The 24,047-nt window shown below is 40.0% G+C and overlaps 2 protein-coding genes across 11 annotated transcripts in view; both read right to left on the reverse strand.

Annotated features, from left to right (window-relative positions):
* dbnlb (drebrin-like b) overlaps positions 1–11,714 on the reverse strand; it is a 45,901-nt gene extending 34,187 nt beyond the window's left edge. For 6 of the 9 annotated variants that reach the window (XM_079827781.1, XM_079827780.1, XM_079827778.1 and 3 more), the window contains exons 1-2: positions 9,946–10,175; positions 381–436 (exon numbers count right to left, since the gene is read on the reverse strand). In XM_079827781.1, the coding sequence (XP_079683907.1) occupies positions 381–436; positions 9,946–10,028 (139 nt within the window). In that variant the 5' untranslated portion in view covers positions 10,029–10,175. Of the gene's footprint in view, positions 1–380; positions 437–9,945 lie in introns of all 9 variants that reach the window. The other 3 variants (XM_079827779.1, XM_079827782.1, XM_079827783.1) reach the window with 3 other exon arrangements.
* Positions 11,715–13,557: 1,843 nt separating this feature from the next.
* The window catches only part of ube2d4 (ubiquitin conjugating enzyme E2 D4), a 28,455-nt gene continuing 17,965 nt past the window's right edge, over positions 13,558–24,047 (reverse strand). Inside the window, exons 6-8 of one of the 2 annotated variants that reach the window (XR_013817356.1) lie at positions 22,846–22,939; positions 17,394–19,562; positions 13,558–14,420 (exon numbers count right to left, since the gene is read on the reverse strand). Coding sequence is in view for 1 of the 2 variants with exons in the window: in XM_079827785.1 (XP_079683911.1) it covers positions 19,517–19,562; positions 22,846–22,939 (140 nt within the window). In the remaining variant the exon portion in view is untranslated. Of the gene's footprint in view, positions 14,421–15,539; positions 19,563–22,845; positions 22,940–24,047 lie in introns of those variants that run through there. The other variant, XM_079827785.1, reaches the window with a different exon arrangement.

A 24,047-nucleotide genomic window follows, 5' to 3' on the forward strand; every position in this document is an offset into this window, starting at 1 on the left:
TGATAATTGGAGCCCTTTATCATATTACAGTTTCAGTTGTTTTATAAACACAGGATTACAAAATAGCTTAACCATAGTCTAAATCAATGTTTATTTCACAGCAGTCATTCTCCATTTCCTTCATATAGAAATAACTTCTTGTAGGAAGGCTGAATCTTGGCCTGTCCTTGACAGTCTGTCGGTTCAGTGCACAGTTGATGTAATTAATTCAAAGAACACACTGTTCAGTGCAAAGCAATCTGTGCAAGCTAAAGATAGACTTGGTCTGATACTGTTTGCTTTAAATACTGCTTTATACCCTACATACCACATGATTCTAGTGTGAATAACTGTAATTCACTAATTAGTCTCCACACTATAAAGCCAAAGGAAAAACCCACCTCCTTTCTCTGCCAGCCTGATGTCATTTGTGTTGCCCTCGTAGGTGAAGAGAACCCTGCAGAGACAAGTGTCAAAGCAATGCATTACATGAAGGCCCTGATACTTCAAGCGAATTTGAAGGACAAAAGTCAGACGCGAGTAAAACATGAACACACTGGAGAGCTGCTTTATAGCAGAAACGTTGAAGTTGAAGTTCTAAATTAAAGTGACAACGACACTGTTCTTAATATTGTAAAGCTGCTTGATTTAAAGCAATCTGTTGTAAAGTGCTAAAAATATCCACATCACTATGATCAGATGCTTTCTGAACTGATGTTTTCTCACCGCTGTCATTTTTGTTGTGCGTTTATCTTTTTATTGAGAGGAAAGCACGCAGCATATATTCAGCAGTGTGGACGACGTTGGGATGTTCGCTAACAGTATATCACTACAAAGGTATTTCACATTATTTTTTATCCCTGAGTGAAGAATGAAAAGGTCTTCGCAGTGAGCATATCAGGGCCTTAGTTCTTAGTGTGAATACAAGTTCACACTTGTCATGTTTGGTTCGATTAAAACGAACCCTGGTGCGTTAGTGCAGTTCATTTGAACATATGTGAACGCTGCCATCCGAACCCTGGTGCCCACCAAACAAGCAGATGGAGAGCGCTAAAAATATGGGTCTCGGTCCGCTTCCAAACAAACTCTGGTGCGGTTCGATTGATATATGAACACAACACGGACCGAAGACATGTAAACGAACCAAAAACAGGACGTGATTTCACAAGATGTGACGCTACAAGCTGATTTGATGACGCGGAAAGATCGGTGTATCCAAAATGAGTAGAGGGCAAACGTGGAGCAACGAGGAGGTAAAGCATTATAAAGAGAGAGTTCTCTGATCGCTCTCTGTAGTTTAATCACAATTTAAATAACAGATTTGTTTCATGCTACTAAGAGCAACAATGTGAAGTTGATCGTTTAGTCACTGGCTTGATTCACTGATGCATTAACAGTATTAAACGATTTAGAAAGAAAGTCTGTGTGAACTTGAATAATTAGCTACACTTCAGAAATCACTGATCACAGATCAGGTATTAATGAACACTGTTACTCACTGTTTGTGGCGGTTCTGTCGAATCCATATCGTAAAAGTCGGTTTATAAAGCCTGTCCTGACATTGCAACTGAATTAAATGTAAAAAATAAACTGAATCCAAATTCTCTGGGCGGGCAAAGCAGAGAAAGGGGAGGTAATAGGGCTGTAACGATTTGACCAAAAATAAAAACCTCGATTAATTGAACATTTGACCTTGATTACGATTAATGAATGATTATTTTGAAAAAAATTTTTTTTGCCCTCATAAGGTTTTTGAGTAAGTTCACTGATAAGGTTTGTACTGTAAATATTTTCTACTATTAAAAGGTGGATTTTTTTTTCTACTGAAAAAGTGCATTTCTTTGTGATTTTAAAGTACTTGAAGGAAACGGTTCACTTTCAGCAGTTATTGTCTATGGAGCAGATTTCTGCTTGTTGTACATCAGATACAGATACATTAGCACATAGGCCTACATTACATTTATTTTAATGCATTAATGAGAGAGTGATGGTGTGTGTGTGTGAATTACTCATACCGTCTCTATTCATTATGAAGCTGTGGTTTGTACTTACTTCAAAGGTATTAAAATATATGCTATAACGGTTGAGTTTCTAAGCTACTTTAGTGACTTTACTTTAGTCACAGGACAGCGTTGACACTGCGTTTCTGCACTGCTCTCTGCGCGCGATCTTCATGTGATGTGCGACCTTCTGTCTGAGTGTTCGTGTGTCACTATATATCAGGCATTAGTTCAACATAATACACATCTGATGGTCGAAACTCGCTTTAATGTTCATACTGGCTGGGCTTAAACCACCTACAAATGACAAACTTTGTGAGGACGCACTTGATAGAGATCTGCCTTCAGGGCGCGCGTGTTGTCAGAGACGCGACACAGCTCGGCTCTCTGTATCACAGAAAAAAGCTGAGCACTGAACGGAGAAGTTTTCCGTATTGTTGTTTTTGAATGGTGCACAATTGCGTTAAATGTTGAGACTGGCAAGCCTTTAAACGCATTTACTTGACAAACTTTATGAGCACGAAAGTGAAAGCGATCTGGCTTCGGGGCTTGTGCGCGCCATCTCTCTGTGTGTGTGTGTGTGTGTGTCGGTGGCAGCGCGTATAGGCTATAAGAACAGCAATTAACTGACCTGTATAAACTGTGTAAAACATGCAGTTACTATAGTGATTCTGGGCATCTATAAACACAGATAACTGCTCCTACATCTATCTGTGTGTGCCTGCAAACTGCACTTGATGTGACTGACGGGGCGGAGTCACGTGAAAACCGAAATAACCGACATGGGAAAAATACGTCGGTTAGAGGTTCTGAATGTCGGTTTCGGTTATTTTCCGATTAATCGTACAGCCCTAGGAGGTAACCTTTCATCGTATGATGACATATAGGGAAGATTCCAGATCGGCCCATCTGAGCTTTCATTTTCTCAAAGGCAGAGCAGGACACCCAGAGCTTGGTTAACACCCATCTCCATTTCTAGCCACTGGAGGACCATAGACAGCTTAGAGTTCCTCATATTAATGTTAAAAAACCTCAAAAAGTGAAATTTTCATGTCATGGGACCTTTAATAATACTATATAAAAATGAGGATTGTGAATTTCTAAGAGACAAAACACATTAATAATGAAGCCTGCACTGCAAACTGTACTGAAGATGCGTGTCAAAGTAAGGCATCACATTATTTGAAACGATCTCCTGTTAGAACATGTAGAAACTAAGAAATAAATTTTCTATGAAGATATTTATTTTGTTAAGGAAAAATTTCTGGAAAAGTGTAAAGACGTCATTCTGACAATGACGAGTAGTTTAAACGGTCTGGTTTCTATAACTTTCAATGTTGCCTTTAAACATGAAAGAAATAAAGATTTGATATTTATCGTGATAATTATCAATATCGACTGATATGAAAAATGTTATTGTTATTTTTTTTGGCCACATCTCCCAGCCCTATTTACATTCATTATCCAAAGCGATTTACAGTGCACCGAATATCTAATATTTTTTCCATTTGCATTCCCTGGGAATTGAACCCATGCCCTTAGCGCCATGCTCTACTGCTTGAACTACAGGAAAGCGTGCAAATTACATTAAAGACACAAAGACCAGGGGCCATATTACTGAAACATCCTAAATCAGACTCCGATCTTATCTTTTTAATTAACCATGGTGAATTCAGTTCATAAATCATTTCAAATACTGCTCTTAGGGATAGCTCACCAAACAACACTGGAGCCTAAGGACAAAAACACTGAGACATTCTCTCTCAAAATATCTTCTTTTATGTGCCACAGAAGAAAGAAACTCGTACAGGTTTAGAACGATGACAGAACTTTCATTTTTGAGTGAACTATCCCTTGAACTTAAGACTTAAAGGGTTAGTTCACCCAAAAATAAAAATCAGCCCATGATTTACTCCCCCTCAAGTCATCCTAGGTGTATATGACATTCTTCTTTCAGACGAATACAATCAGGGTTATATTAAAAAAGTCCTGGCTCTTCCAGGCTTTATAATGGCAATGAATGTGACTCTGTTTTTGAAGTCCATAAAAGTGCATCCATTCATCATATAACTGCTCCACATGGCTCCAGGGGTGGGGGGGGGGCGTTAATAAAGGCCTTCTGAAGCGAAGCGATGCATTTGTATAAGAAAAATATCCATATTTACAACTTTATAAAGTAAATTATCTAGCGCAAGCGCCCCGTGGGTTAACAAAAACGGCATATTTTTCTTTAACCATGCAGCAAAAAATTTTTTTTTATTAAATCGGTCAAAATTCTAATTTTCAGTTAACGGTTAAAACGGTCAATATGAGCATCACTAGCCAGGACTTGTTAAATCTAACTCCGATTTTATTCGTCTGAAAGAAGAATGTCATATACACCTAGGATGACTTGAGGATGAGTAAATCATGGGCTAATTTACATTTTGGGGTGAGCTATCCCTTTAAAAAGGAAAAATTCTGTAATACAGAAAGTAGGGTTGTTGACCAGAGTTATTATAGATAAAGGCACAATATGTAAGATTTTTGGATTAAAATATCCAAAAACCACTAGAACAATATTATATATTTTGTTGATTTGTGTACTTCCATTATCACAAATGTTTCCAAGAATGTTTCCATCCAGAGAAATAAGCGCATTAAAGGGTTAGTTCACCCAAAAATGAAAATTCTGTCATTAATTACTTACCCTCATGTCGTTCAACACCCGTAAGACCTCCGTTCATCTTCGGAACAGAAATGAAGATATTTCAGTTGAAATCCGATCGCTCAGAAAGGCCTCCATTGGCACAATGCACGGTTCACTCTCAAGACCCATAAAAGGTACTAAAGACGTCGTTACAAAGTCCATCTCACTACAGTGGTTCCACAATAACTTTATAAAGTGACGAGAATAGTTTTTGTGTGCAAAAAAACTCTAAATAACGACTTATATCATGATGACAGATTTCAAAACAAGGCATCATGAAGTTTCGAAGCGTTATAAATCAGTGAATCGATTCAGCGGTTTGAATCGCCAAAGTCACGTATTTCAGCAGTTTGGCGGTTTGACACGCGATCCGAATCATGAATCGACTCGCTGATTCATAACGCTTCGAAGCTTCATGATGCCTTGTTTTGAAATCTGTCATCATGATATAAGTCGTTATTTAGAGTTTTTTTGCGCACAAAAACTATTCTCGTCACTTTATAAAGTTATTGTAAAACCACTGTAGTGAGATGGACTTTGTAACGACGTCTTTAGTACCTTTTAAGGGTCTTGAGAGTGTACCGTGCATTGTGCCAATGGAGGCCTTTCAGAGCCATCAGATTTCAACTAAAATATCTTCATTTGTGTTCTGAAGATGAACGGAGGTCTGACGGGTGTCGAACGACATGAGGGTAAGTAATTAATGACAGAATTTTCATTTTTGGGTGAACTAACCCTTTAAGGTCCTTTCACACTGGACACGATTTTGACGCGCGAATAATTTGCGCGATGGTTTGATTTTTTGATCAGCTGTTTGTGTAACGAGTGCTTCCACACCGAACGCGAATGTGCAGCGGCGAAAAAAAAAGACGTTTATTTTCTCAGTTTTGATGTCGATTTTTTTTAACACTCGCAGCGATAGAAAAGGCTTAAACCAATCACATACAAGGAAACAAAGGTGACGAAATGTCCAGTTGATGTCACTAGCGATTCAATCAACATTAACCTTTGCCAGGTATCGCATTTCTCATGAGATTACAGCAATAGTTGTGTTTACAGCTGTACATATGCAGCTGTGTTTGCCCACTATAGGCTACAGATTACGATATTATAACCAATACGTTGATTTTTTTTCTAACCTAATTGTATCCGCGACTATAGAAAGTGAATGTGTTTCCGTCAGTACGACTGTGGCACTTAAATGTTTACATTGTGACTCAACTGGAAACAGCTGCTCCGGATCGATTGGTTCCTGAAGTGTGTGTTTGTCTTGTCAGATGCGGTGCTACGGTCTCTGGAGGAGCTCCTCAAATTTTCCCACGGACATTTGAAAGGAAGTGCGGAACCGGCCATAACAAAGTTATAGCTCCTGTACAAGATTAGCACACTCCCCTTCAGACTTCAGACTCTCTGTTCTTTAAGACTGGGTGCACCCAAAACCTTCTTTTTGATCTTTTAAAGAAAATGAAAAGCTCGTCTCCACTGAATGATGAAGTGTCCGTTTTTTCTCAGCTGTCGCCGCAAATGTTTTGGAATGTTGGAGCTCTGAAACGTCGCAAACTCGCGTCGCGACTGATGTGAATGGTTTTGAAGCGAACTATTCGCACACTAAATATTCGCTTTTTTCGTTTCGCTTTTTTGTTACGCGTCCGGTGTGAAAGGGCCTTTACCCTCGATATCTGATTCTCGATTTTATTTTGTAGAAACCATGGAAACGCCAAACACGCTTTAATATATGATGTGTTTTATTAGACAGGTGAGCAACTGTTTGGATCATTCATAGACAGGAAACTAGCCGTTGTTCTACAGCTCAACACAGTTAGTCTTATTGTTTAAATCTGGTTTTCTTGATTTATCGCGAGTACCATGCCTACTATGGATCTAGCTCACTGCAGTGTGAACAAGTGTCTCATAGTCACGCCGAGCAAACACACAGAGTAGCATTATAACATAACTTCAACACATTCAAATGTGTGTAATATGATAAAACATCGCTGCGTTACTCCACATACACATGAGCGGAAGAAGCGAAAGTGGTCGTTTTTAAAACTAATACCATTTAAAAAACAACTTAAACTTATTTGATTTCAGCTACTGTAACTGCCAAAGGTGACATTTCTTATACTTGATGTCCTAAAACAGCAAAACTAAAACTGAAATAAGAATGATTAAACTAAATAAAACCAAATGGCAAAACCACAAAAAAAATGAATTACTAAAACTTTAAAATGAAAAATAAAATTCATTTTAAATATTCATAAGCACTATAATTAAATAGTGTCTCAATTATCCTAAAATAACAGTTTGTTGGTGCTGTTAGCTGAATGTAAAAGGAAAAGCATCAGGCTCTCTGAAACATTTGTAATATGAAGGTTTTGAGGCGGCACTGTGTGTGTGTGTGTGTGTGTGTGTGTGTGTTAAATCACTTTTGATTCCTTCTCTAAACAAAGGCACTTGTAAATAGCAAAGGAAGCGGTGTCAACTTCCTCTTTGAAACACAGGGCCAAGTCAACTCAACTCTCTTGACAGTCAGAAACAGGAAGTGTAGTAATGAGGAATAAGAACTGCAGCAGTCTTATTTCTAGAAGGTCTCACAGGTCAGATCATCCTGTGACATTCATGTTCTGTTGCCGTTTGATATGGAAACGAAAGTCACAATTGTTAAGACGCAGCTGCTTCTTTAACAGGCGACGTTGGGTTGCTGACTCGAGAAAACCGCTGTGACAGTGTCTATGAAAAACACTGACCTCTTTAACAGCAAACTCCCCCATCTCGGTATATAAACCACTCTTAGGTAGCGCTTGACCAACTTCCTATAGACCGTTTCTGATATAAACAATGACTGAGGTTATTCAATCATCTGAAAACGCTACTATTATATTATCAGGACAACAGAGACAGTTGTTATCCAGCATGATTTGAGAAACAAAGAAGATTTCTAATTCATTTTACATAGCTTTTATTTAAATTTTTAAAGCCTTATTTGCTTATGGCATTACATGGGATTTTAAAGTCTAAAATTTAGACCCAACTGAATAGATTCATACAATTTAGTGGCAGACAAATAGATTAAAAATAGGTAACATTTCTGTTATCACGCAGGAACAAATTGCAATGTGATGCGTCAATCTCAAAATGATTTAATGTTTTTGAAAGAAGTCTCTTCTGCTCACCAAGGTTGCATTTATTTGATCAATAATACAGTAAAAACAGTAATATTGTGCAAATTTTTACAATTTAAAATAACCGTTTTCTATTGTGATATAAACCGATCAGCCAAAACATTATGACCCCCTTTTGCTGCCAAAACAGCCCTGACCCGTCGAGGTATGGACTCCACTAGACCCCTGAAGGTGTGCTGTGGTATCTGGCACCAAGATGTTAGCAGCAGATCCTTTAAGTCCTGTAAGTTGCGAGGTGGGGCCTCCATGGATCGGATTTGTTTGTTTAGCACATCCCACGGATGCTCGGTTGGATTGAGATCTGGGGAATTTGGAGGCCAAGTCAACACCTCAAACTCGTTGCTGTGCTCCTCAAACCATTCCTGAACCATTTTTGCTTTATGGCAGGGCGTATTATCTGCTGAAAGAGCCACAACCACCAGGGAATACCGTTTCCATGAAAGTGTGTACATGGTCTGCAACAATGCTTAGGTAGGTGGTACGTGTCAAAGTAACATCCACATGGATGGCAGGACCCAAGGTTTCCCAGCAGAACATTGCCCAAAGCATCACTGCCTCCGCTGGCTTGCCTTCTTCCCATAGTGCATCCTGGTGCCATGTGTTCCCCAGGTAAGCGACACCCGGCCATCCACGTGATGCAAAAGAAAACGTGATTTATGAAGCTACAGTGAGCTTGAGAGCTACAGTAGCTCGTCTGTTTGATCGGACCCCACGGGCCAGCCTTCGCTCCCCACGTGAATCAATGAGCCTTGGCCGCCCATGACCCTGACGCCGGTTCACCACTGTTCCGATAGACACTGACCACTGCAGACCGCGAACACCCCACAAGAGCTGCAGTTTTGGAGATGCTCTGACCCAGTCGTCTAGCCATCTAGGCCCTTGTCAAACTCGCTCACATTCTTACGCTTGCCCATTTTTCCTGCTTCTATCACATCAACAAAATGTTCACTTGCTGCCTAATATATCCCACCCACTAACAGGTGCTGTGATGGAGATAAGTGTTATTCACTTATATATATATATATATATATATATATATATATATGTTATGCCTGGTCGGTGTATTGTAAACTGTAATTTATTCCTGTGATCAAAGCTGAATTTCCAGCATCATTACTCCAGTCTTCAGTGTCACATTATCCTTCAGAAATCATTCTAATATGATGATTTGATGCTCAAGAAACATTTATGAGTATTATCAGTGTTGAAAACTGTGTGGAAACATACATTCTTTTCATGTTTCTTATTTATTTGAAATTGAATCTTTTGTACGGTCACCTTTGACCAATAAAAGACGTTAAGTTTTCCAATTTGCGAAACTCGAGTGTCTGTAAATGAGTGTAATTAATGTAGGTCATTTATAATCACTCTTCAACTCAAGCATCCTTCCCTAAAGAGCATCAAACTGATCTCTCGTTTCGTTTATTTTAAAGAAGTGAAAATGAGGACTCACTTGCACTTGAAAGCACAAGGACTTTGATCTGGGCTTAGCCTGTCAAACATTAATATTGCTTCCTCATGACGAGAAGGTCCGTACACTTATAGAAGGAACTGATCTCTGTAATGCTGGCCTTGACACTTTCGCATTAAAATGAGAAGCTGCTTTTGGTGTGAATCTTGCATGTAAACCCCAGTCACAAATAGTGGGCAGGGAGTTGCCAACCCAGCAGCCATATATGGATAAAGACTACAGGAAAATGAGGAGGTAGGAGTGGTTCAAGTGCACTTCTCCAAGCCCATGTTACCCAAAAGTTGGGATGCTTCTGAACTGATCATATCTTATATGTGGAAGCATGCAAAGCAGCATTGCATTTAGGTCAAATCATGTGCATCGTTTAACATCAACTTTCCTTCATGTTGTTGGCCTAAAAGCAACAGTGGGAGGAAATTAATTTCTGGAAGATTCAGTGTGTTTTGTGCACGAGGTGTGAATGGACACAGGAATAAAGTGCGGAGATCCAAATGAGCAGTAAAGATGATTTATATGATGATAAACACAAACAGGGCGCTTAAGAAGCCAAAGCAGCAGCTAACAAGCTAAACATGAGGATGTCAGTGAGTGTAACGGAGACACAACCCTTGAGCCGCTACTCACCAGTTAGTCTCCGACTTCTCATCCACCACCTCGTTATAGGCCGCGGTGAGGGCTGGGCCGTTTTTGCTCAGGTTCACAGCCATGTTGGTGCAATCTGTGGGGGTTTGACCGTCCGACTCCGGGGACAGACGTCGCAGTGAACTCCAGGGGTAGATGGGGATCTCTCTCTCGGCTCTACGCAGACAGGAAGCGCGCAGCGCCACATCACGTAGCACTCACTCCTCCCTGGAGCGACGTTACGAACCCTACTATGATCAAGGCAGAGCTCATGAATATTAATTACGCAAAGTGAGGTTCGTCCAGTAAGCCTTTCTGATTTGCTGCGGAGCTGACGCTGATCGTCAGTTGGCGAATGATGACTCGCCTTATTATGAATATTAATTAGGTTATGCGACTTCTGAAGGTTACCAGGCAACGTTAAAATTACACATACGCCGCCATGCCTTTGTCATAGTAGAACTTTTAAATGAAGACCCAAGCGGCAACGACATCTGCTGGACAGAGATGAAAGTCGCGCGTTTTCACAGACTCTGATGACGCGTTTCAACGGTCATCAGCATCGATTCGTAAATCCTGCAAAGTTTTTTTCTCTATGTACATTTATAGCTCTATACTTTGTATTATATTATATTTGCATCAAATTACAAAAAAAAAAACTAGTTATTTAACGCTAGCTGTGGAGGAAGTCATATCTTTCTTCTGACTGCCGTTATCAATCTTTCTCTATTTTTCCCTCTTTTTGAAAGTTGTGAAAACACTATTGTGGAGTTTTCCTTTTGCTATTTGAGCAAATGGGAACACACAAAAAATTTTTTTTTAATGTAGCTACTTACTCGTTCACCTCTAGAGAAGTTACCCAACTATGACGACTTCCGCTTCTGAGAAACCCGGAGATGTGAAAAGGGTCATAATTTAATAGTTCACCCCAAAATTAAAATGATTCCATAATTTACTCATCCATAAGCCATCCTAGGTGTTTATGGTTTTATTCTTTCAGCCGAACACAATCTGAGTTATATTAAAAAATATCCTGGCTCTTACAAGCTTTATAACGGGAGTGGATGGTACCTGAGATTTTGAAGCCCAAAAAAGTGCATCCATCCATCATAAAAGTAATCCATACGTCTCCAAGTGGTTAATAAAAGCCTTCTGAAGCGAAGCTATGCATTTTTGTGAGAAAAATATCCATATTTATAACTATAAACTATAATCACTGGCTTCCGGTAACGGACATACACGAGTCTAGTTCTGGCGGAAGATTGACCTCTGACATGACGTAGGATGAAGTGTAAGCTCAGGTTAAAACTGGCAGGAAGAAAACGCCATTTGTAGGAGTGCTCCAAACGAAAGTGAACAACTGAATCCCTTCCACAAGTCGGTTAGCGAAGGGAACATGCGATGGTAACTTCAAAGAAGTAATTTGATCGTTTATTGTCATGTGACCCAGGTTAGCAAATCCTCACGAATCATTTTAAATTTAGATATGGCGGGAGAGTTGGAATTAATGTATCAGCAGAATAAGTCAAGTTGTTTTGTCGTAGACACATTTTTGTCATGTATTTCATATTTCGTTTTAAAAAGTTTCATAGGTAAGAAATGTGTTTAGTGCTTTATGTTTAATGCTTAACCTATAAAGTTTGGGAACACACGAACACAAACACACACACACACACACACACACACACACCAAGCTCATTTTAAAAACCTATAAATGTACATTTTGTATCCTATATCATATGGCTTCATTATGACAGAAGTGCCCTGCGACTCTTGCATGCCCTTCAGAGTGAGTAAAGGGATGCTCACTTCAATTTGCCTTAAAATGAGAAGTTTTAAAGGAAAATTTGGGAAGAACACCTATGTCATGCGTCGGGGTCAGAGGTCACTCTTCCGCCAGAACTCGACTCATGTAAGGCCGTTACCAGAAGCCAGTGATTATAGTTTATAAAGTTATAAATATGGATATTTTTCTAACATAACCCCATCACTTCGCTTCAGAAGGCCTTTACTAACCCCTGGATCCATATAGATTACTTTTATAATGGATGGATGCACTTTTTTGGGCTTCAAAAACTCGGGCACTATTCACTGCCATTATAAAGCTTGGAAGAGCCAGGATATTTTTTTATATAACTCTGACTGTATTCGTCTAAAAGAAGGAAGTCATATACAGCAATGATGGCTTGAGGGTGAGTAAATTATGGGATCCTTTTTTTCATTTTTGGTTGAACTATTCCTTTAAGGTAAGATTTTTGGGGGGAAATTATCATGACAAAAATACAGGTAGCCAGGTTTCCATCCAAGGCTTTTTTTTTTTGCGAAAAAAGGTTTAGCGCATCAAAATGTTTACCGATATAGCTGATGGAAATGCCAATTATCTAATTTTTTTGGCAAATGTCGACACAATCTTTTTCCGTTAAACTCTAGCGTATAAATTATATGCCGATACATCAAATGTAATGAAAAACTAGTTTGGAAACACTTTGTCGGAAAAAAGGGCTTTAACGCAAATAAATGTGGCGTCACATGACAGAATTAAGGCCTGTGCACACCAGGATGATAATCGCGTGCGCTTATTGCCAACGTTTTTCGGCGCGTCTTTGTGTTCACACTCAAGCAATTTTCACTGGCGATGCGCCAGTGATGCAAATTCAGTTGATGGCGCTCTCGGTACACAAGGTGGTGCTGCGCCACTTTATGCTACTGACACTCGCTTGTCACACAGAAGAAGAAGAGAGGCCATATTTATGTGCGCCCATTTCATTGGTCGGACAGTTTTTAACACGCCACGTCAAAACAAAAAACCGAACCCAAGGCGTTTTTTTTAAAATTACGCTTTTACGCCTGGCGTTTTGCGCGCCGGTTTGCACATGTTGTTATACATGTTGTGATGTGTACTAAGACCGACGGAAAATGAAGAGTTGCGATTTCCAACATGTAAATAGGAAAATGTTAATGTTATTTTGTCACTTATTGAGCAGTAGGTTAGCTGGAGCCATTTACCTCCAGTCTTTGTGCAAAGCTAGGCTAGCGGTGGGTGCGTCAGACAGAGTTATGGCACGCACGGAGATGAGAATGGTATGTATGGACTTAAACTTTGGGGGATACGGTGAATAAGCTAATGTCCCAAAAAGTCAGCGTGTTCCTTTAAAATAGTAAGCAGTAAATTTCAATCGTCTCATTACTCTTTGTATTTAACAAATATTTGGGATGCGAAAGATAAGATATAATTTGCGCTATGCGCAAAATGATGTATGGAAATGACTCAAGGGACTTTTTTTTAGGGGTGACATCATTACGCACACCATTTTATCAAGGCCAGTTGGATGGAAACAGGCTGGAGGCTTTTTATTTTTTTATGCATATTCACTTTGTCGATTACAAAACAGTGGAAAACGTGGATGGAAATTTTGCGAGTGATACAAAACTTAAGCTTCATTTTTTGACATGCAAATTTATTAATAGATTAAAATGGATCTTAGTGTGAAATATGACCTTTTGTGAGATTCACCCTCTTATACACAATAAATTGTCAGTGAAGTGCATTAGATACAAGTGTAAATTCTGAAAATATCTGGTGATGTTCATACAATAAACCCAAGAGAGTGTATTAAACAAAAGGAGCTTTATTCACTAAAGTTGACACCTTGGAGGTTAGTCTCAGCTGTACCGAGTCTGATTTCACGAGGAGAGAGCTGGTTAGATGACAGGGTTAAACAGTTAGCAAGGAGAGGTCATTATGGCTCTGTGTACGTGTGTATGTGATACACAAAGTAGTACAGTACCAATCCACAGTTAAAACACAAAGTAAACAGTACAGTACAGTTGCTTATACATTGATGGTTAAGGCTAAGGTTTTATTGAGGGTCTTGGGGGAGGTGCGAGAATGGAAAAAGATCCCTGATATCTTGCAAATAGCTGCGGAAAAAGGTTGAAGCCTATCAGAGTGCAAAGCATGCTATACTGCCTTACTGTAGCGCAATCTCAAACCCCGACCGGCCGCTTCAGACGAAGCACCAGAGAGGAGCAACTCGCAATTCCAGGCCGACTGCATTTGAGCTGATGACTGGAAGACGACAAATAAATAGCAAATAAATAAATAAACGTAACATTCTACAAGCGGATACACAACCAGTGAGCCACGTTTAGTAATGAAAAGTTGGCATAAAATTTTACATTCCATTCAATTTAAAAGAAAATTCTGTCATTACTCGCGCACCATCATCTTTCGTGTTTCACAAAAGGAGATGTTAAGCAGAATGTCCAAGCTGCTCATTTCCATACAATGAACGTGAATGGGGACCACAGCTGTCGAGACACAATTGCGATTTTCGATAAATGTCGACTTAAATATTAGTTAGGAACTTTTATGGCACTTTTCATTTGGAGCTTGAAAGTTCATGGCACCAATCTACTTTCATTGAATGGAAAACTAAGTTTCTCCTTTTCGTGTTTTACATTAGAAAGTATGGAAGCTTGTTTCCGCCAATGAATAAAACAGTTAAAAAAAGATATTTGTGACTTTATTCCTCACAATTCTGAGTTTATAACACACAATTGCGACTTTATATCATTCACTTCTGACTTTATAACTCGTAATTGTGACTTTATAACACATAATTCTGAGTTTATAACTCACAATTGTGACTTTATAACACATAATTCTGACTTTATAACTTGCAATCGCGACTTTATAACTCGCAATTATGACTTTATAACTTGCAATCGCGACTTTATAACATAATTTTGAATTTATAACTCACAGTTGCGACTTTATAACGCAATTCTGACTAACTCGCAGTTGCGACTTTATAACACGTAATTCTGACTTTATAACTCGCAATTGCAACTTTTTAACATGTAACTTTGTGTTTATAACTCGCAGTTGTGACTTTATAACGTTATTTTGAGTTTATAACTCGCAATTGCGACTATTACACGTAATTTTGAGTTTATAACTCGCAATTGCGACTTTATAACATGTAATTTTGAGTTTATAACTCGCAATTGCGACTTTATAACTCGCAATTGCGACTTTATAACACAATTATGACTTTATAACTCGCAATTGTGACTTTATAATGCAATTCTGAGTTTATATCACGCAATTTACGAGAAAAATTCAGAATATTGAGAAGTCGCAATTATCTTTTTTATTTTTTATTCTGTGGCGGAAACAAGCTTCCATAAGAAAGTCATCCAATGGGTTTGGAAAAACATGAGTGTGAGTAAATGATTGCAGAATTCACATCACATTTTGGGGTAAACTATCCCTTTAAAAGCAAATCCATAAGACAAAAGTATAATTTCCCTTGGTGATAATATACACAAATATGGTGTTAAATATAATCACGGCAATATTTAGCCCTTCTCAGGGAGTCTTGAGCCATGGGCTTGTGAAGAGCAGCACCAGGAGGTGAGGGTGAGGAGATCTTCACACTTCCTTTCCCAACAGAGAGTGCTTGAGAAGCGACTTCCCAATCCCAACCCTCCGGGGCTTTTCTCCTGAGCTCCATATATTTTTCATTCTGCTCCGTGTAAACATCTTGATCATCCACCTCAAAATAGGCAGCCATGAGTTGATGAGCGTGTTTAAAAAAAAAAAAAAAAGTACAATAAAAGTACTTCAGTCCAGCACCTGTGCTGGTCATACATCAAACGTACCATCTACTCTGTCAAAAGTTAGTAATATTAGTGACTACAGGAACAAGAGCATCTAAAGATTGTTAAGGATTACACTCTTGTAGACAGATAAATGCTAAACAGCCGGAAAATATTGCATTCATACGCTATGACGTGCCCTTTGCCTGCAAATGTGAAAGGGGCATAATTACATTTGGCAAAAATGGTGGTGGCATTTCTTTTTTTCCCCACACACAGTCCCACCGTTAAGCATTTTCGCTCCCTCGTTTTTTTCTGCAAGCAAATTGGGTGAATTTTTAAGACGAGTATAAAAATCCGCCTTGATTCCTAAAGCAACTTTACAATACTTATCAAAACAAATACCTACACATCTGTCATATCATGCACATGCGGCTGAGGTGAATTAAAGTTGGCGGCCGTTCGCACAGGACACGCGCTTGCAATAAAAACAAGTGGACGGAGCATTTTAGACAACATGCGTGTCCATATGCTTAACTTCCCCCAGGTTCATCTGCTTGGTCTATTCTAAACAGACACGATCAGAACAATATACTGCATTTGAAATGGCGCATGTTTACACAAAGCATCAATAGCACAAATGGAAAGCAAGAGCACGTCCTGTGTGAACGACCACCTTATTTCTGTAAAACGACATTCTAGATTAAATAAAGAATGTCAAAATGAGATATGATTATAACCAAATAATACAACAAAAAAAAAACATTTCATGTCGAATAAATAATAACACCATGTCCTAATGAGACGTGACACGGCAACACACGATAAAAGAGATGCTTTCCATGTTAATCAGTGCTTGTCCTAAACAGCCGTGACGGCGATACTCAACGCTAGGAGTTGCACACACTAGTCGACTTTAATGACGCTTTAAAGGGGATGTCTAAAGCAATTTCATGAATTCTGACTCATTTACACTATTAAAGAGATGATTCTCCTGCTAAACATGGCCAACATTTAAAAAAAAAATCTATTTCTGTGCCAAATACGCTCCTTCAGGATTCAAACAAGTTTTTTTTTGAGCATGGCCCTGTATGATGTCATAAAGGGCAGAATTGCTTGTATGTGTACTTCTCCCGGATGAGCGCGCACACACGCACATGCACACCGTCCCAAACAGCTGCCTAGTTTAGTTGAACTAGAGAGCTGATTGAGACGCACTCACACACATAGATATACATAATAAAGGCTAGATGTCTCGTCCGCGCTGCTGGCCAATGGAGGTCGACGTCCGCACCTGGCGGCCATCTTGTCACAGTCAGCTCGCTCACTCGTAACATTGATTTCATGGTGCTTGCACTTTTTAAATAACCATAACTTGCTAAATTTTTTACCGATTTTCAAACTGTTTGGTTTGTTATAAACATCAGAGATGTAGTTATGACACTGCATACTTATGAAAAATTATTCATAATTTGTTCCAGCATCCATAATTATAGCCACGTTAAAAACGTTTGTAAGAAACCAAAACATTTGTAAATCCATCAAGATTTCAGTGAGATAAGAGTATTTGTGTTCATGCAGATCACTCGCCTTACATCAGGTACAACAGATCGCCAAAAAGCTTGCCTGTGACAAGATGGCCGCCGGTGATGACGTTAGAGACTCCGGCGTAAGACATCTAGCCTTTATTATGTATATCTATGCTCTCACACACCGTTAGCATTAGCATTGTCCAGGCTGAAGAATTACGTTTTTTTGTCATGATTCGAGCGTTTAGAAACAAGATTTATGAGACAGTTGTTGTCAGATTTCATTGGTGATTTCAAATATGAAATTTAATCGTAAGCTTAGCGAACAGTTTTGGAGAATTTGATGTTTCCCCATTCAAAGAGATAGGAGCTGCACTTGCATGTCCATTTTTTATAAAATGGCCGCAGAGTGAAATGACATGCCTTATAACAAGGACTTTGATTTAACGACCCAAAGACAAATGAACTGATCAAATAAGCCGTTAAGTGGAGCAATAGCCTTGTATGCAGCGCTGTGTTAAATATGCCATAACTGTGCACAAGAAAACCCGTGTTCAGTCTCAGCTCGAGGTTCAGGCTTATTTGTTCATTAATGAGATCATCTGCGCCTAGTCGACGTTGACTCGACTTTCATCACATAAATGTTGACTTTCTATTTCTAACATCACTCAAAACAGGTGGAATATGTTTTTTACAATATTAAAATGTTTAATTCGTGATTGAATATCATGTTTTGTGTGACTTAGATATAGTAGATCTAATATAATAGATATAATAGATAAATTACCTCAGATCTTGAAAATAAAGGAACATTTAAACTATGAACTCTAGTGAACAAACACGTGTATTCCAAGATAAAGACTGTACCAGTCACCGAGTATGTATTTTGAATAATGCTAAAATCGTTATATTTTTATTCAATTGATTATGTACTTAACTAGTTCAGTCAGCCGTGTGCTTGTAGATAGAGCTCCGCCCACAAGCTCTTCTGATTGGCTGATTTTAAGTCCACTTTTTTATGCCCTTCCCTCGATCTCGTTCACTATTTCATTGCTTGCATGAGTGCCCACTACTGGCAGAACCCTTGCAGTGTGTTCAAATGGAACGCCCTAAGCCCTTGATAACTGGAATCTGATATGAGAGTTGTTGCGGTCACATGATGGTGCATTGTGGTCTACGGATCTGCCTGAAGTGTACATACGAGTCGACTCCCTCAGTCAAAAACGAGAGATCAAGGGTCTGGCCAAATAAGCTTCCCTCGTCCACTTAAAGTTGAACGCACTTCAAAATGGTGGCGATGGGAAGTGCTTAGGGAAGTTTACAAGTGTATGTCTAAAGGTGGAGTTAAACGCAGCCCTCGTCTTGTACCCTTGCTGTGTCTCGTGTGGACAGACAAATGGCTTAGCTCTCAGAAATCGTCCCCTTTACTCTTATATAGTGCACTATTTGAGGAAACAGACATTTGTATTGGCGTCTGAAACCATAGTTGACATTGAGTGCACTCATTCAGTCCCATGATGCAATAACAACCTATGTACACTTCAACTAGAAAATAACTGTGCAGGGTCAAAATGAATTAATTCCTATGGTCATTTTGGTGCTTTACAGTTCCCCAATTCACGCAGTGGTTTTCATATTAGTGAAGTAACGTAGAGAACAGTAAATTCGGGTAATGGGGTTGATTATCGCTGGCATCGCATCACGTCTGATTAGGACAACATGTTACGTTTCTTTCTTTTTTCAATAGCACAATGATGTAGACTCACTTGACTATTTTTATGACCTCCATTTAAAACAACAAAAAAAAATCAATCACATTTGCTCATTAGGGACACAACCTTTTCCTAATCACATTCATAGTGTTTTGTGGAGTAAAACCGAAACGGCAGGAAGTTGGAAGGCGGACACTACACGAAGATCTTTCTGACACCCGAAAATGTTATTTTTTACATTCCATCGCAAACCATTTGACAATGGAAATTGCGTTGAGTTGGAGTACACGCACAACAATGGTTCAGACATGATCAAGCGTGTGTCACCAGCATTCCAACTTCATCCCAATGTTTCCTCATTCAGCAAAACGGCACACTGACAAACAATGATGACGAGTAACACTGAGAAAATCACAATGACATTAATCATAGAACTAACAGTAGTACAAGTCTAACTTCCTGGGTTGTGGTACCCCGAGGTTTGTCCGGTTTTACAGTTTTCCTGGAGTATTCCAGGCTAAGCCGTTCCGACGGCGGGTCTATGAGAACGGCACATGACAGCGGATTCAGCACATAGCGGCTCTCACCTCCGCCTTCTGCCTCCCTTCCAAGAGTCTGTTGTTTAGATGTCCCCTCCCCTCAACATTCACTTATTTTTACTCCTCTTGTTCAAAGTAAAAACGTTTCTCTGTCCGTTTGATTCTGTAGTTTTTTTAGTCGCAGGCACTCTCACATGGCGTACTTTTGCGTCCATTCTCTCGCTAGTCTGTTGTACCTGTGGGAAAAAGAAAGGACATGCTCTTATGACAGTTCTGGACTGATCTGTGGGCTGGACTGCTTTACATAAAGTGAAAATACAAATTGGGTGAAGTTCATCAGGTCACTCGCAAAGGTGCACTTCACAAACTTTTGGAAATCCAGCGTTCGATTAATTTGCTTGTCTTTGTCTTTATTGCCCCACATGGTGTTCACACAAACAATACATTTACACAAACATAACATCACATCCTTCACCTAATACAATCCACTCATACTCATCATCACTGAAAACTCTTTTTCTTCCATAGAGTAAGAGACTCAAAGGAGACTTTCATTTAAAAAGGTGATCACCTGCAGCTAGAAAGATTGTTTTCCCCTATTTTTTACAAAATTCTGGCATCCCAAACCTTCGACCTAAAGTCACGTTTTAGCTTCCACAAGAATCAATGAGGTACATTCTCGTGTTACGCAGCACATTTGAGCTTCAGTAAGAACCAATGAGGTTCATTCTCGTGTTACGCAGCACGTTTGAGCTTCAGTAAGAACCAATGAGGTTCATTCTCCTGTTACGCAGCACGTTTGAGCTTCAGCAAGGACCAGTGAGGTTCATTCTCGTGTTACACAGCACACTTGAGATTCCTCAAGAACCAATGAGGTTCACTCTCCTGTTACGCAGCACGTTTGAGCTTCAGCAAGGACCAGTGAGGTTCATTCTCGTGTCACGCAGCGCGAGATTCCTCAAGAACCAATGAGGTTCACTCTCGTGTTACACAGCGCGTTTGAGCTTCCTCAAGAACCAATGAGGTTCACTCTTGTGTTACACAGCACGTTTGAGCTTCCTCAAGAACCAATGAGGTTCATTCTCGTGTTACGCAGCGCGTTTGAGCTTCCTCAAGAACCAATGAGGTTCACTCTTGTGTTACGCAGAACGTTTGAGCTTCCTCAAGAACCAATGAGGTTCACTCGTGTTACGCAGCACGTTTGAGCTTCCTCAAGAACCAATGAGGTTCACTCTCGTGTTACGCAGCACATTTGAGCTTCAGCGAGGACCAATGAGGTTCATTCTCGTGTCGCGCAGTGCGAGATTCCTCAAGAACCAATGAGGTTCACTCGTGTTACACAGCACGTTTGAGCTTCCTCAAGAACCAATGAGGTTCACTCTCGTGTTACACAGCGCGTTTGAGCTTCCTCAAGAACCAATGAGGTTCACTCGTGTTACACAGCGCGTTTGAGCTTCCTCAAGAACCAATGAGGTTCACTCTCGTGTTACACAGCGCGTTTGAGCTTCCTCAAGAACCAATGAGGTTCACTCTTGTGTTACACAGCACGTTTGAGCTTCCTCAAGAACCAATGAGGTTCATTCTCGTGTTACGCAGCGCGTTTGAGCTTCCTCAAGAACCAATGAGGTTCACTCTTGTGTTACGCAGCACGTTTGAGCTTCCTCAAGAACCAATGAGGTTCACTCTTGTGTTACGCAGCACGTTTGAGCTTCAGCGAGGACCAATGAGGTTCATTCTCGTGTTACGCAGCACATTTGAGCTTCAGCTAAGACCAATGAGGTTCACTCTCGTGTTATGCAGCACATTTGAGCTTCAGCGAGGACCAATGAGGTTCACTCTCGTGTTACGCAGCACATTTGAGCTTCAGCAAGGACCAATGAGGTTCACTCTCATGTTACGCAGCACATTTGAGCTTCCTCAAGAACCAATGAGGTTCACTCTTGTGTTACGCAGCACGTTTGAGCTTCAGCGAGGACCAATGAGGTTCATTCTCGTGTTACGCAGCACATTTGAGCTTCAGCTAAGACCAATGAGGTTCACTCTCGTGTTATGCAGCACATTTGAGCTTCAGCGAGGACCAATGAGGTTCACTCTCGTGTTACGCAGCACATTTGAGCTTCAGCAAGGACCAATGAGGTTCACTCTCATGTTACGCAGCACATTTGAGCTTCAGCGAGGACCAATGAGGTTCACTCTCGTGTTACGCAGCACATTTGAGCTTCAGCAAGAACCAATGAGGTTCATTCTCGTGTAACGCAGCACGTTTGAGATTCCTCAAGAACCAATGAGGTTCATTCTCGTGTTACGCAGCACGTTTGAGATTCCTCAAGAACCAATGAGGTTCATTCTCGTGTTACGCAGCACATTTGAGCTTCAGCAAGAACCAATGAGGTTCATTCTCGTGTTACGCAGCACGTTTGAGATTCCTCAAGAACCAATGAGGTTCATTCTCGTGTTACGCAGCACATTTGAGATTCCTCAAGAACCAATGAGGTTCACTCTCGTGTTACGCAGCACATTTGAGCTTCAGTAAGAACCAATGAGGTTCATTCTCGTGTTACGCAGCACGTTTGAGATTCCTCAAGAACCAATGAGGTTCATTCTCGTGTTACGCAGCACGTTTGAGATTCAGCTAAGACCAATGAGGTTCACTCTCGTGTTACGCAGCACATTTGAGCTTCAGCAAGGACCAATGAGGTTCACTCTCATGTTACGCAGCACATTTGAGCTTCAGTAAGGACCAATGAGGTTCATTCTCGTGTTACGCAGCACGTTTGAGATTCCTCAAGAACCAATGAGGTTCATTCTCGTGTTACGCAGCACGTTTGAGATTCCTCAAGAACCAATGAGGTTCATTCTCGTGTTACGCAGCACATTTGAGCTTCCTCAAGAACCAATGAGGTTCATTCTCGTGTTACGCAGCACGTTTGAGATTCCTCAAGAACCAATGAGGTTCATTCTCGTGTTACGCAGCGCGTTTGAGCTTCAGTAAGGACCAATGATGTTCACTCTTGTGTTACGCAGCAATTTTGAGCTTCAGTAAGAACCAATGAGGTTAAATTTTGTTACGCAGCACGTTTGAACTTCAAAATGAGGAAGAGCTTATTATTAAATGTAACGGAGAGGAGTTTAGGTGTTTCACAAGCAAAGTCACAGCTAACCTGCCAGATTAAAATCATAGAATTTAACTCTCAAGTGTGCAAGTATTGGCTATTTTAAAACAGCGCTATTTTGAATGTGGCTCATCCAATCGTACTTTAGAGTTGGAATGATCTGCTGTGTTACATTTGTTTTACTGTTCTGAGTCTTTAGTTTTTTTACCCAATTGTTACATAACACTGTTTTGTACCGATGCCAGACTTATCTTGTGTTATAATCTTGACGTCCATCAAGTTTAAAGATAAAAACAGAAAACCATCACAAGCAATGAAGTATTTTTCACTCTTGGATTTTCTAGTAAACACATAAACAATTGTAATGAAGAAGTGTCATTAAAGTGTGCATGTCAGGCTCACTCACTTTTCTCTGTCGGCTTTATATGTATGTGCGATCTCAGGTACCAGCGGGTCATCTGGGTTCGGGTCACATAACAGGGAGCAGATGGACAACAAGACTAATAAAGGGAAGAGAACACATTAAAAACTCAATATAATGCCAAAACTGATAATCTCTGCTGCTGGAAAGCCTTGTGTTCATAGCAAGAGGTGCTTCTCTTGTGTTTGTTTGTCATATAACACAAACGGTTTCATGTGGAGTGATGCAAACTAGGTCACTTCTTAGAACAAAGAGTAATCAGTGCAGTCTGACAGCATCACCCACACTAGACAGAAATGCCGAGGCTTTACAGTACACAAAATAGTGAACAAAGTCAATCAGGGCTTGTTTACACCTGGTATTAAGATGCTTTTTGGACGATCGGATCACAAGTGAACAAGGCTAAATACAGGTGTAAACGGGTGAAAACCTTTTGAGCTTGTCCACTTTCGACCACTTCCAGAGGTAGTAGAAAGAGCATTAGATCGGATTGCTTTCGTAGTGTAAACGCTCATGTGATTGAATGAGTTCAAAAAGCCGCAAAAGATGCCCTACTCTTCGCCTACTGACCTAACGCGTGAACATTATGGGACGTGCGCTAGCCAGACGGGATTTAAACTTTGTCGGCTGAAGAGCCAAGTTTGGTTTGAAGATGAAATTCGTACCAAGCAAAATGTTCTCTCACCATTCCTGATTTCTAACAACACACACTCTGTGTTCTAGGCTGGTCTTGGAAATGAAAGCTTATTTCATCCATTAGATCTAAAGATCTGAAAAAAAAAACATATATTTACCCACCCATAGACCCTCCCCTCAAAGAAATCAGGACAGAAGTGGTTGAAAGTGGACACAAGAGACAAATTAATACACCAGGGGCCAGATTTACTAACAGCTTGCTCCAGCGCAAAACCCTCTTTTGGCGTTAAAAAAACTACTGTCAGGATTTACTAAAGACACGCAGTGACAAATTAGTGCTGAAAAGGCGTGGGCAGGGTTATTTTACGGCTGATCTTATTGCATATGCCTTTGTAGGAGTTTCTCTGTCAGACGCAATATTTATGTGAGGAGAGTATTTAAATGATTCACACAAGGTGATTTACTAAGGATTGCGCTCGTCAATTTACTGGTGTTTGTGCCATTATTTACTGTCCAAAAAAAGCAGGTCTTAAAACAGATGCTAACTGGTA

This window comes from Gobio gobio (assembly GCF_949357685.1).
Source record: "Gobio gobio genome assembly, chromosome: 10".
In the NCBI taxonomy this organism is placed as follows: domain Eukaryota; kingdom Metazoa; phylum Chordata; class Actinopteri; order Cypriniformes; family Gobionidae; genus Gobio; species Gobio gobio.